The following is a 13,392-nucleotide window of genomic DNA, read 5'->3' as shown; positions in this document are numbered from 1 at the left end:
ACGTTTCATAAACACATATGACAATCTGCACTATATTTCTGGTATAGAACTGACAGATTTTTTCCCCCAAACTGTTGTCTTCTTTTAATTCTAAAAGAACTTCAAAAAAGGAGATTAATGCTGCCATTTTAGACCTACTTGACAAGGAGATAGGAGTATTATGTAACGGAATTATTCTCTTAACTATGAATTTTATTCAGTGTAAAAATTAAGTACGGTTAAAAGACGTAGCTAAAGTTTTAAATGCTTATATTAAACGAAGATCCACTTGTATTTTTTGTCTATCTGATGAGTTAAGCCTTTTTCAACTGATTTTAATAGTTCGTTCTTAAGTTGTACTGTTATACCACTGTCCCAGGTAAGGGGGAGGGTTGGGATCTCGCTTACATGTTTAACCCCGCCACATTTTTTACGTATGTGACTGTACCGAGTCAGGAGCCTGTAATTTAAAAGTGGTTGTCGTTTGTTTATGTGTTACATATTTGTTTTTCTTTAATTTTTTTACTTAAATAAGGCCGTTAGTTTTCTCGTTTGAATTGTTTTACTTTGTCTTATCGGGGCTTTTTATAGCTGACTATGCGGTTTGGGCTTTGCTCATTGTTGAAGGCCGCACGGAGACCTATAGTTATTAATATTTGTGTCATTTTGGTCTTTTGTGGATAGTTGTCATACCACATCTTCTTTTTTATATGATCTTTCGATTATGTTATGCGATACGAGCAAAACAACTAAAATGTATTTTACTACATACAGCAACAAACAACAATTTGCTCAAAAGTTAACACTTGATGACTAATGATCACTTACGGGGAAAACCAAGAGTCAGTTTAAATCAATTTGTAGCTACTAAGCAAATCCATAATAGATCAATGAGTAAAATTTGAAGAAATAACTGCCAAAATTTGGTCTTTTTGTGAAATCTCAATCAAATGCTTATTTGCCACGACAATATTATGCAATAGTAATTATCTCTTTTAAAATAAAACATACAACACAATTGTGTTCATGCATTGGATAAAATGAATATACGTTATGATATAAAATTCAGAAGATTTGTTATGATTGCCAAGGAGTTAATATTCCCAAAAGACTAAATGACCCATATTATATATCAATATTTATAGGTCATCAATCGACCTGCAAATATGAAGAACACCCATGCTGCAGTATTATATCAGTTGATTTTAGGAGAGGGTCTGTTTACTCCTCCAGAAACCAGCTGATATGAGGCCTCGTTTTAGCTTTGTTTTGGGTTTGGATATGATATAAGCTTTTTAAATTTCAACATCTGTGATTCAACCGGTAACAGTCTTGTCCATCCTTTTCTTATTCCAAATTTCTTTTTCGATGTACGTTTGAGGTAATGAATTTTTTTTACAAATATTTACGATTTTAACGAAACGCTATAAAATAATCAATAATCAATCTACCATTACGTGATTGCTCATCACCTTATGTTTTTTTGTTCATGTTTCTTAGGAGTGCAAGGACCAGGGATCAAACTATTTTTTTTAATGGGGATTATTTAAGTCAGTTCTAAGCATTTATGAATTGGTTTATTTGTTTGTTGGTTTTTGTTTTCGTTGTTTTTCGCATTTTTCGTCGGCATTGTCATTTTCTCTTCCAATGGTGTGTTCTGAATGTCCTGGTGTTGACAAAAGATACACATGACTATTAATTAAATTATAACTGTGGATAAAAGAAATGAGATAATTATGTTTGTTAAATGAATTGATGAATATTTTATTCAAAAAATACATAAATATGATGCAGTAGAATTTTTAATTAACATTACAGAAATTAGTGTACGGCACTTCCTCTGCAAATGCAATAACGTAAACATGATACAGTGACAAATAAATAACCCAAACTATATGTTTAATTTGGTCCGAGCAAACTTTAGAATGACGACCATAGTTGGCAGTCTTTTAAGTTTTGGCGTATTGGATTTTAAACCTGATGCTTTTTGTTATCTATTAATCATGCTTTTTATTTTGTCTAATATGCTCTCCTTTTTATTTGTATTGTAGTCCTGTAATATTATGTTGTCATTTCGATGTTATATTTAACTTTGCCATTAAAGTGCGAGGTTTGGCATGCCATAAAACCAGGTTCAACCCACCACTTTTATTCCCCTTTAAAAGTGTCCTGTACCAAGTCAGGAAGATGGTCATTGTTATAATATTGTTCTTTTCTCTTTGTGTTGCATTTTAACGTTGAGTCATTTGTGTTTTCTCTTATTTTTGAGATATTGAGATAAGACGTGGCACGGTACTTGTCTATCCCAAATTCATGTATTTGGTTTTCATGTTACATTTGTTATTCTCGTGGTGTTTTGTCTGATGATTGGTCTGTTTCTGTGTGTGTTGCGTTGTTCTCCTCTTATATTTAATGCGTTTCGCTCGGTTTTGGTTTGTTACCCCGATTTTGTTTTTTGTCCATGGATTTATGAGTTTTGAACAGCGGTATACTACTGTTGCCTTTATTTATCTACAAATGATAAATGTAGAATTCAACAAATAAATAAAAAAAACGAATTCAACCTTGACTCTGTGTTGCTTAAAGTAAATTTATAATTTATTGATTAAGATGTGTAGAATTTTGAATTCAAAGTAAACGAATTCGTCAACATGAAAATAATTCTTTCATGTAAAATATAACGTTTAATCATTTATAATTTACATAGTGTAAATACTGTCTTAGTTATAACTATGAGCGGGTTGACTTATAAGCCCGTCCAAATTGACTCAGGAGTCGAGAGTCGAAAAAAAAATTAAAAACATAAAGAACTCTGAGGAAAATTCAATCATTAATTCCTTAATCGAATGGCTAAATCAAATGACAAAACACATCGAAACGAGTCGTAATATTTATTCAGTTTACTATATGGACAGAGGGTAGGATAAAGGTTACCATTGACAACTACTGGAAATGATTCCGAATCTTCAACTCGTGTTGAAACTTTATCAAGGCAAAGTTTATTTAAAATCAATATGGCCGATATATTTTATTTTATTTTGGATGTTTAGCCCTCGTCTATCGTTTGTTTGACAAAACAAAGTATTTTTCCAGCATTTTGCTCACATTGGGAGTGTTTATTTGTGTTTTTTTATGCGTGGTTGGTCTATTTCGACGAATCATAGTCTATACACATGGTGAAAGGGATTGCAACACCTTAATTTTTTTTTGATGGAATATGATAAAATATTTGTAAAATAATATTGAAACATAGTTATGATTACATTGGTATTTAAACAAACGAACAAAAAAATGTTAAAAAAAAAGATTTATCTAGCCACAATTTTAATAACAAAATGAAAATTTTACAACTTTTACCGTTGTCGAACTTTACAATTTCAGACATTTCAAAATTAATCTTAAGATGATTGTTCCCATCATGGTTGATCGTTATAGAGTTAGTACTTTGCGTGCAGCCTCCATTCAAACGGTTAACCGCCACTTAACGTCTTCTGATTCCTGTCATAAATCTACTAATTTGTTGCTTAGGTAGCAGCAACCATTTCTAATGGAGGGCATTGTTTATTTTACCACGTGTTTGGACTTGGGTGTCCTTTCTCGCACATTACGCCCAATAGTGTCCCAAATATGCTCGATATGGTTCAAATCCGGGCTACGATCAGGCCAAGGAAAATAAACCGAATTCCATTGGAACAATGCATCTTCCTCCACGATTCTTATTTCCGTCTTTGGCGGGCTCTGCACTACATAAGATACAGAAAACTGTTTGTCTGTACGTAAGCAAAGGTCCCCGAAATGATATTATCGTACGATAACCAGTAGCAATGAGTAGATCTCGATCAATTTTTGTTAAAAGGCTCCTGTATGCCTACCACTCAGTTTTTAAGATTGTATTGTATCCAATAGGTTTCCTTCTAACCGAGATTCATTATGCTTGATTTTCCCAAGCAGATGGCATAGGTTTTTTTTTCGATATCGGATAGTCTTTAACATCGTGTATTACCTGATTTTTATTCTCAAAACGACTGATAGTGGGATGATGTTAAACAACAATACGTGCGATTGTCACAGACATCCATGCTTTTCCCATGCTGATTATCTGTCATCTTGCTGCAGTTAAGAGTTATGGAGGACCCATTACAAAGTGTCATTTACGTAACTTTATAAACTTGGTTATTTAAAGTGTTGAAAACAGTGAGGGTAACTGCATGTGCAGATAAGAACTTATCGAGTCGACACACATTGATCAAACTCAAATGATATTTAAATAATGTTTAACTAGTTCTATTTTAAAAAATTATATCACAACAAAATAAAGAGTGTTTTTTTTATTCAATTTCAATTTGGTGTTGCAATACTTTTTTCCATGTGTATATTAAGTTGCAAAGAAATTTAAATATGCTTACCAAAAGTACTCTTTTAATCATATTTATATGCAATGCAGTTACTAACTTTTTACCACCGTCGTATTAGGTTCGTCGTCATTGTTTTCGTTTTTCTGATTTCTCAAAACTAATTTAATACTAAGATTAACAATGTAAGAACCTTCGTGTGCATCTATATCAATAACAGTATTTCAGTAATAACATGATATTGCTGCTCTTGTGTTGTTTAGAAGCTGTTGAAAGATTTTTACGGGACAGATGTGTATGTCCAATCATTAAGTTACAGTATTTAAATAGTAACTGGTTAGTATATCATTTGCAAAAAATCTACTATGTGTGTGTCATTCCTGATGTCGAGCTAAGACACTGGTTAAAATATATAGCACAGAAACTCATTATTAATATTGACTTAAAATTGAGAATGAAAATGGGGAATGTACCAAAGAGACAACAACCTCACCATAGAGCAGACAACAAAAGAAGGTCACCATCAGGTCTTCAATGTAACGAGAAATTCCTGCACCAGGAGGCGTCCTTCAGCTGGCCCCTAAACAAATAAATACTAATTCAGCGATAATGAACGCCATTGTTCACAAGAAACTAAAAGTTACAATAATACAGGACTAACAAAGATCAGAGGCTCCTGATTTGGGACAGGTGCAAAAATACTGCGGGGTTAATCATGTTTTTGAGATCTCAACCCTCACCCTATACATCTAGCAAATGCAGACAAGTAAACGCATAACAATACGCACATTTACATTCAGTTCAAGAGAAGTTCGAGTCTGATGTCAGGAGATTTAACCAAAGAAAATAAAACAAAATGACAATGATACATAAATAAAATCAGACTACTAGCAGTTAACTGATATGCCAGCTTCAGACTTCAATTAAACTGATTGAAAAATGATGTATATTACATGTACAACAGATAACAAGATTTGTTAAAGGTCATCAAATGTACCAGGATTATAATTTTATACGACAGACGCGCGTTTCTGCTACATAAGACTCACCAGTAACGCTCATGTCAAAATATTATAAAGCCAAACAAGAAGAAGAGCATTGAGGGTCCAAAATTCCAAAAAGTTGTGCCAAATACGGCTAATGTAATTGAAGCTTCACAATTTAGTATATACAAAACCTTCAATATCATTTCAAGCATGAATAACCTAAAAACCAACCAGAGCACTTAAAGAATAAAATAAACAGGACACCGTCCCCCTTTTTTTGGTACGCTTAACGTAAAAAAAAACGAAAACGTATGGAATTAGGGTGAACAGAAGGTGAAAACAGTCGTTGTGCAGGGGGTACACCTTGTCAAACAGTGGAGACGAACTCTATAATCATTAATACCAGAGACTTAACTTACCATATTTACCTTTTTTTTTTTTTTTTTTTTATATATTTACATATTTATTTACATACCATTACAATGAAAGTATATACAATGTTCATCAAATGTCTTTGTATACGCGTTGGCTAACAGTAAACGATGAAAGTGAACACAAAAGTGAATGCTAACTGGGAATCCCGAAAGAGACGTACGTAAAAACTTACAGCTTACCCCTGAACCGTAGCAATATGTCTCTTTTCTTAGTTGATGATATTTTACAGATTAAAGAGGTGAACCAAACACTGCAACTTCAAGGAAAAGTACAATCTTTAATAAAAGAGGGACGAAAGATACCAAAGGGACAGTCAAACTCATACATCTAAAACAAACTGACAACGCCATGGCTAAAAATGAAAAAGACAAACAGAAAAACAATAGTACACATGACACAACATAGAAACTAAAGAATAAACAACACGAACCCGACAAAAAACTAGGGGTGATCTCAGGTGCTCCGGAAGGGTAAGCAGATCCTGATCCACATGTGGCACCCGTCGTGTTGCCTATGGGATTACAAAGCCGGTAAATAGTCTAATTCGGTTGGTCACATTCATGAAAAAGAAGGGGATTGTATTTACGACGTAAGGAACATATCCGATATCATTTGTGAAACGGTTATTCCATAACGTCAACCAACTCGTGATGTCGTCCGTAAAATTAACGACGGGATGATTTCAACTTCACCATTTTGGAACTCTTGGTTCAATAGCTTCATTGTAAGCAGCAACTCTCTATCAAGAAAATCATGATAGTAAATGCAAGCACGGGAATATCGTATCAACTGGGAGATATATACCCCGTATGCAGGTGCTGCTGGAATGTTGCTACTTAGAAATGAAAGTTTACAATTGGAAAGCTGAAATCATCTCTTTTGTCGTAAAGTTTTGTCTTCAACCGACCCTCATTGTCAATTTCTAGATGTAAGTCAAGATATGAAACCGACTTAACTGTATCTGTAGTATCCTTTATCTCCAATTCGATTGGATAGATGCGTTCCACGTAGTCACCAAATTTTGAATTGTTTAGTGAAAGAACGTCATCTATATAGCGGAAAGTAGAATAACAATACACTGAATAATAATACTTTGAATTGTATGAAAACACAACATGAATTGTTTTCTCCATAGACGTTAAAAGCTCAATAAAAAGGTACTTTCCGGTTGATTATTGTTTAAAGTGACAATTTCGCATTTTATATAAAGATAATGACAATAAAAACTCCTTTATAACTTTTGTCTGTTCTTTATACAATGCAGCTTACAAGTACATTAGCTGTAGAGCCTTTTCTTGTTTTGAATACGATTGTCATTCAGGAAAATTAAACGTATTGGTATTTCTTTAAGCTAATATGCTGTTAAAATTAACAAATATGAAAGAAAACTTTTATAAATTCCGGTATAAATGAATGATAAGCAAGCACCAATCAATCAATATATATTTAGAAGGTAAGAATAATACAATTCTTTGATGCTCATATTTGTGTTTGATATCATTGCAATATTTCTCTAGTCAATCATCGGAATTAATATGAATAAATTGTTTTATGTTTACAAATTATGAAAGAACTCTCCAGATAATAATTCTCAAGCAACCGATTTCCATCCCTCCATTCCTAGTTTTAAAAGTGTCACCACAGCATACTTTCCTCGTACACGTCTTTAACTGTCGTTTTCTGAGTATGATTTGTTTGATGTTTTTTTTAATATTGCCCGACTAATGATGACTATAATTCATAGCTGCTTATGCTATTTACTGCAGTTAATCTGTTTAGTTGGGTATTTTTTTTTATTCTTTTTTTATTCATCTGTTTATAGTTATACGGAAAATATTGTTGATCCATTAGAAAATATATTGTCTTAAAATATTGTCAAATAATTTTAGTCAAAACACAGACAGCCTGCTGTTCCCAACACTTGTTGTATTTAAAAGCGAATGATAACTGTAGCTCGTAAATTTACGAGCTACCGTTATCATTCGCTTGTAAATACAACAAATAATACAACCTAAAATCTTAAGGGTCAATTCAAAGAAACAGAAATCATTGGGTAGTTTTATACTTGGTTTCAATATATCCAATATTGACATTTCAAGATTATACACTGTATTTAGTTTGATATTTAAGAAGTTGCAGTTTAATTAAAGAATTGATATGTATTTTCAGAAAAACAAAACCTTGAAGATGAAACTTGCTTTAGTTTTATTGGTATTGTTATCAGTAGTATTTTCTGCACCACAGAAAAGACTGAATTTTTGTAAGTGCTTACAGGGCAGTGGTTTCTTCTTCCGGAACTCAGGTTTCAGTTTCTTAAGGTAGAGCTGACCTTAGCAAAAAATGGCTCTATGGCATGTCCTGTTGCTCATAAATGTTTTCAACTGTTTCGTTTTTATGCATCTTTGGTCGTTCCTGGCGGATGTTAATACAGTTAAGCGCTTCTGATGAGTGAACTTTATATATATAAAAAAAATAACTTACCGAAGTGGGTAACTTAGTAATTTCTTTTTTGTGTGTACTATTTACGAAAAGGGTAATTACTTTGGTTTTGTTTTGGTAGTATTAAGCCTTGAAAATTGAGTGAGTGTCAGTATTTTAAAACAAAACGTATGGCAGTGGATTATAGTTTATGAACTATTGTATAAATTTATTTCAAAGAATTTGAAAGGTATATTGTAGTATTAATAAAATTGAGAATGGAAATGGGGAATGTGTCAAAGAGACAACAACCCAACCAAATAAAAAAACAACAGCAGAAGGTCACCAACAGGTCTTCAATGTAGCGCGAAATTCCTGCACCCGGAGGCGTCCTTCAGCTGGCCCCTAAACAAATATATACTAGTTCAGTGATAATGAACGCCATACTAATTTCCAAATTGTACACAAGAAACTAAAATTAAAATAATACAAGACTAACAAAGGCCAGAAGCTCCTGACTTGGGACAGGCGCAAAAATGCGGCGGGGTAAAACATGTTTGTGAGATCTCAACCCTCCCGCAAAACGCATAACAATACGCACATTAAAATTCAATTCAAGAGAAGTCCGAGTCTGATGTAAGAAGATGTAACCAAAGAAAATAAACAAAATGACAATAATACATAAATAACAACAGACTACTAGCAGTTAACTGACATGCCAGACTTCAATTAAACTGACTGAAAGATTATGATTTCATCATATGAACACCAGGCACAGTTTGTTATTTATCTGATATGACTATTCTTCATTTGTTCCACAAATAGTCTTATACGAAAGATTTGATGTGTCGGATTGCAATGTTATGCAAAGCATATCATTATTCCCTTAGTGTGCTGAAGTGAAATATCATTTAACTGCAATAGGTTTTAAATATCAATACTTATTGTGTACAACTAGATATAATGAGCATAAAATATAACTTAACAAGAAGTTGAAAAGTGTATGGAATGAAGTATAATTTTTAATTTACATGTTCATTTTGACAATTTGTATAGTGCAATCATACGTCATCGTTCTAACAGTTTTTATTTTGGAAATTTTTGAAATATTTGAAATTGATCTCTTCAAGGTTTATTTTTTATTTTAACTATATATCATTTACTTATAAATTTAGTTATATATAGTTTATGAACTTAACGTCTTTTTTGCTTGATTCAAACTTTATTGTAAATATTTAAAAATCGTCGAATGAGCAATCAAGAATTAAACTTTCAAATTTAAAGTAAGGGCTCTACCATTAATGATTTAAATTCTTGGGAAAAAGCCATCTGCTGTCCTTATGAAGGTTTACTGTTACAGTAGATAAATACTATCAAATATAATATTGATAGGAACTTCGGTATATCTTAAGGTGGTATGGTGTCTTTCGCCATCTTTGATTGTCAAAAACAGAGAGTCTAAGGTCGAGATTTTCAATCTAATTCGCAAAATGTGATATAGAAATACAGACAACAAATGTGATTTGCATGTAGAAAAACAAATTTATAAGATTATAATTTCTAAATATTAATATTTTTACAAGTGTAGATTATTTTTGTTTGATTTTTAATGTTTTCAAATTGACATTTAAAGAGGAAGTAACTCTTCAAGAAAGATGTGACAGATTTATTTTCTTATTTCAGATACGTTATTCCAAACTGATGAACTAAAAACATTAGTAGACGGGATAGTAGGTACAGTAGGTACTGATGCAACTGAACAGGCATGTGAAACTGAGTGCCACACACTCATCCAAGCAGATCATCTCCTACAATTCGGATGTCCATTGATTTGTAAAAGGTAAACATATATTGGTTTTATTCTTTTTTAACATTTAAGAGGATTTGTATATTATCATTGAAAGTATGTATTAATGTTATATATTTCTCGTCACCTCAAGTTTGTGATGCAACTGAGTGTATCGTTTTTGTGAGAAAAAAACTAAATTTTGATGTACTCTTATTTCTCTGTGTTTGTTGTTTGACATCAAGAATTTGTTAAACTATTCAAATTATTCTGTTCATCGAATGTATTTATAAGACATAATTTAAATTATTTAATCTAATATACGGCACGTGAAACTGTTTTTGAAACATAAGTTAACCTTCTTAACCAATAGTTTAAATAGAAAATACAAACATTTTGATAACAAAATTTGAAATTCTGACAGAACAATCAAAATATTTTAAGATGAAAATTTGAAAGGTGGATAGCACATATAACGAATAACATGACCACACAGTATATATGTAGAACAAAATACTAGTACATATAAGCAACACTTAACAACACATTGTTCGAATATAGTCTGACCCTTTCCTTAATATTGAACAATAAGACTGCATACAGTTTTGAAAACAACCATCAAAATATGCTTGCTACTCTTGGACGTTAGCTAAGGTTCCAACAGCTGTTGGTTACTATACTGTCGCTTAAGAATTCAAAAAATTATAAAAATAACATTCATGTTCCCTTTTCCAAAAATTAAATATGAGTGTTACTTAAGATCAACAGCACTTCAAGGGAACATATTATAATCCAGATATACATGTATACATATTTATTTATTGAAATTAGTTATTCAAATTATCTTTTATTTTATACCAACAGTTTCCAGAGTCTGGTTCACCGATTTGGACATGTAACAGTTGCCCCAACTTCTGGTTAGATACAACAAAAATAAATCTTCAAGACTAACATTATCTTGTTCTTTGTAATATTTAACATAAGTTCACCCATTGTTTTGTGGACTACGTGTTGTTTAATCTTTTGTCATGCAACATCTGTCTATATGCTTATGCCTACTTAGTGGTTAAGCAACAACAAAATATCAAAAAAATTAATTGCACCGTGCTTTTTTATGAATTACTTTATCTATATAAATAAAGAGATATTGTATGGTTGCCAATAAGTCAACTATCCACCAAAGTTCAAATGAAGAGGACGCATGTCAGAATAGGCTATCGATCGACTTTCAACAAAAATGAAACCCATACAGTATAGATGGCTGCGAGTACTTTCTGATGTGTTCACAGAGAGAATACTACACTCGGAGACGGGCTCAGCTAGCTTCTAGAAATACATTGGTACTTGCTTATTGAAAATAAACGTAGGACTGAACTCAGAAACATACAAATGAACTGTAATTTGAAGAAGAAAATAACATACAAGATTACCAAAGGCCAGAGGCTCATGACTTGGGACAGGATAAAAAAATGCAACGGGATTGAACACGTTTTATGAAATCTCTACCCTCCCTTATTCCTCTTTTTATTTCTCCGCTGAATTGATTAATTGTCTAATTGTTTTTTTTACTCCTTTTGAAGAGACCATTTTCTTTAAAACAAGGTGAAAACAAATTATAAAGCTAATTGCCATAACATCTTAAAGATATGTTTTAACAAGTAAGAACTGTACATAGATATAGGAAGATGTGGTGTGAGTGCCAATGAGACAACTCTCCATCCAAAAAACAATTTATAAAAGTAAACCATTATAGGTCAATAAACGGCCTTCAGCACGGAGCCTTGGCTTACTCCTAACAACAAGCTATAAAGGGCCCCAAAATTACTAGTGTAAAACCATTCAAACGGGAAAACAACGGTCTAATTATAACCTGTATGATCAGGAGATAGAAGTATTTTATAACTGAATTATTCTCTCATCTATGAATATTATTCAGAATCTTCCTAGATACCAGAGATCAAACTGGTTTTTTTTTTTGTAATATATATTTTATTATTTTCATATCATTTTCAAATCTCATCTACAAATAAAGATGTACACACAAATTATTCTGCTATAAATCCTAAACATATGGTTAACCATACTTGTTATAAATTATAAAATACATTGTACAAAGTCAAATAACAGAATACAGAATACATCTGCATTGAGCTCTATTTCTTAATAATATTATTAATGTTTGACCATTTTTCTTTTATTCTTTTTGCTTTATTGGTAGAGCACAAATTTATAGAGACCATGTCAACCCTATAATAATAATTAAGCTATTCAATTGCTTCAGCAACAGATGGGACTGTAAATCTAACTCTACATAAGTAAACATATCTCTTCAATATCAGAATACATGTATTAAGAATATCTTTAAATATGTGATAATTAACACCCAAGATTATACTTGATAAGGTTGGGAGAAAGCTTACATTACATACATCTTCTAACTTTTGAAAAAAATTAAGCCAGAATGTTCGAACGTATCTACATTCAAAAAAGAGGTGTATGTATGTTTCTTTAGTTTCTGTACAAAAAGTGCACAGTTCTGTTTCACTATATTTACACTTCATAAGTAAAATATTTGTTCCTAGAATTCTATGGAGTAATCTGTATTGAAATGCCCTTAATGTGGGATCTTCAGTAATAAGTAAAGGAAGACTAAAAAAATAATTCCATTCTTCGGCCACAATATCTATTCCCAATTTTATTTTCCATTTCTCTTGTATGCGTGATGGGGTTTCCTTTATTTTCTCTAGAAAAATTTTATACAAATGTTTTGATACTTTATCAACTGTTTTTATGGCGGTAACAATTTTGTGACTGACAGTATTTAGTTTGATAAATACTTGTGAATGAATTATATTCTTCCATTCCTTTGGAAGAGCCAAGATTAGTCCATAGAACTCTAAGAAAGTTGTTTTTATATTATAATTTCTAATAAAGTCATCATAATTGTAAAATTCTCCATTTTCCTTAATGAGATCATTTATGAAAAATACATTATTCTTTATCCACCTTTTATAAAAAGCTGTTTTTCCATCAATCATAATATTTTCATTTAAAAACAATGGTTGAGACAAGATATCACTTGGGGCTGTGGTCAGAGGTTCACACAGTGAGGCATATGATGAAATTACATTTTGCCAAAAAGGGTTAAATTCTTTTTTAATTTCATTGAGTGCTGATTTTGATAGATGCCACATATTTTCTCCACCATTCATTTCAAGGTGATCTGCCAATAGAACTTTCCATGAGGAATAATTTGTGGGGTCTAAATCTTTTTTAACCCAGGATAACTTAAGTGATTTTATAAATGATTCAACATGTGGCATTTTTACACCACCATCCTCGTAATTTGAGATAAGTATATTTCTTTTAATTTTGTCCCCTTTACCATCCCACACAAATCTGTATAGCATAGCTTGTAACTGCTTTAATATATCTG

General features: G+C 31.9%; 1 protein-coding gene across 1 annotated transcript in view; it reads left to right on the top strand.

Annotated features, from left to right (window-relative positions):
- The window catches only part of LOC134706336 (uncharacterized), a 55,184-nt gene extending 44,277 nt beyond the window's left edge, over window positions 1–10,907 (top strand). Inside the window, exons 3-4 of the mRNA XM_063565195.1 lie at window positions 9,854–10,010; window positions 10,821–10,907. Coding sequence (XP_063421265.1) covers window positions 9,854–10,010; window positions 10,821–10,878 — 215 coding nt within the window. The 3' untranslated portion in view covers window positions 10,879–10,907. The remainder of the gene's footprint in view (window positions 1–9,853; window positions 10,011–10,820) is intronic.
- Window positions 10,908–13,392: the final 2,485 nt, after the last annotated feature.

Source organism: Mytilus trossulus, chromosome 2, assembly GCF_036588685.1.
Source record: "Mytilus trossulus isolate FHL-02 chromosome 2, PNRI_Mtr1.1.1.hap1, whole genome shotgun sequence".
Classification (NCBI taxonomy): domain Eukaryota; kingdom Metazoa; phylum Mollusca; class Bivalvia; order Mytilida; family Mytilidae; genus Mytilus; species Mytilus trossulus.
The sequence above is the reverse complement of the archived record's forward strand: the minus strand, read 5'-3'. Positions and strand labels throughout refer to the sequence as shown.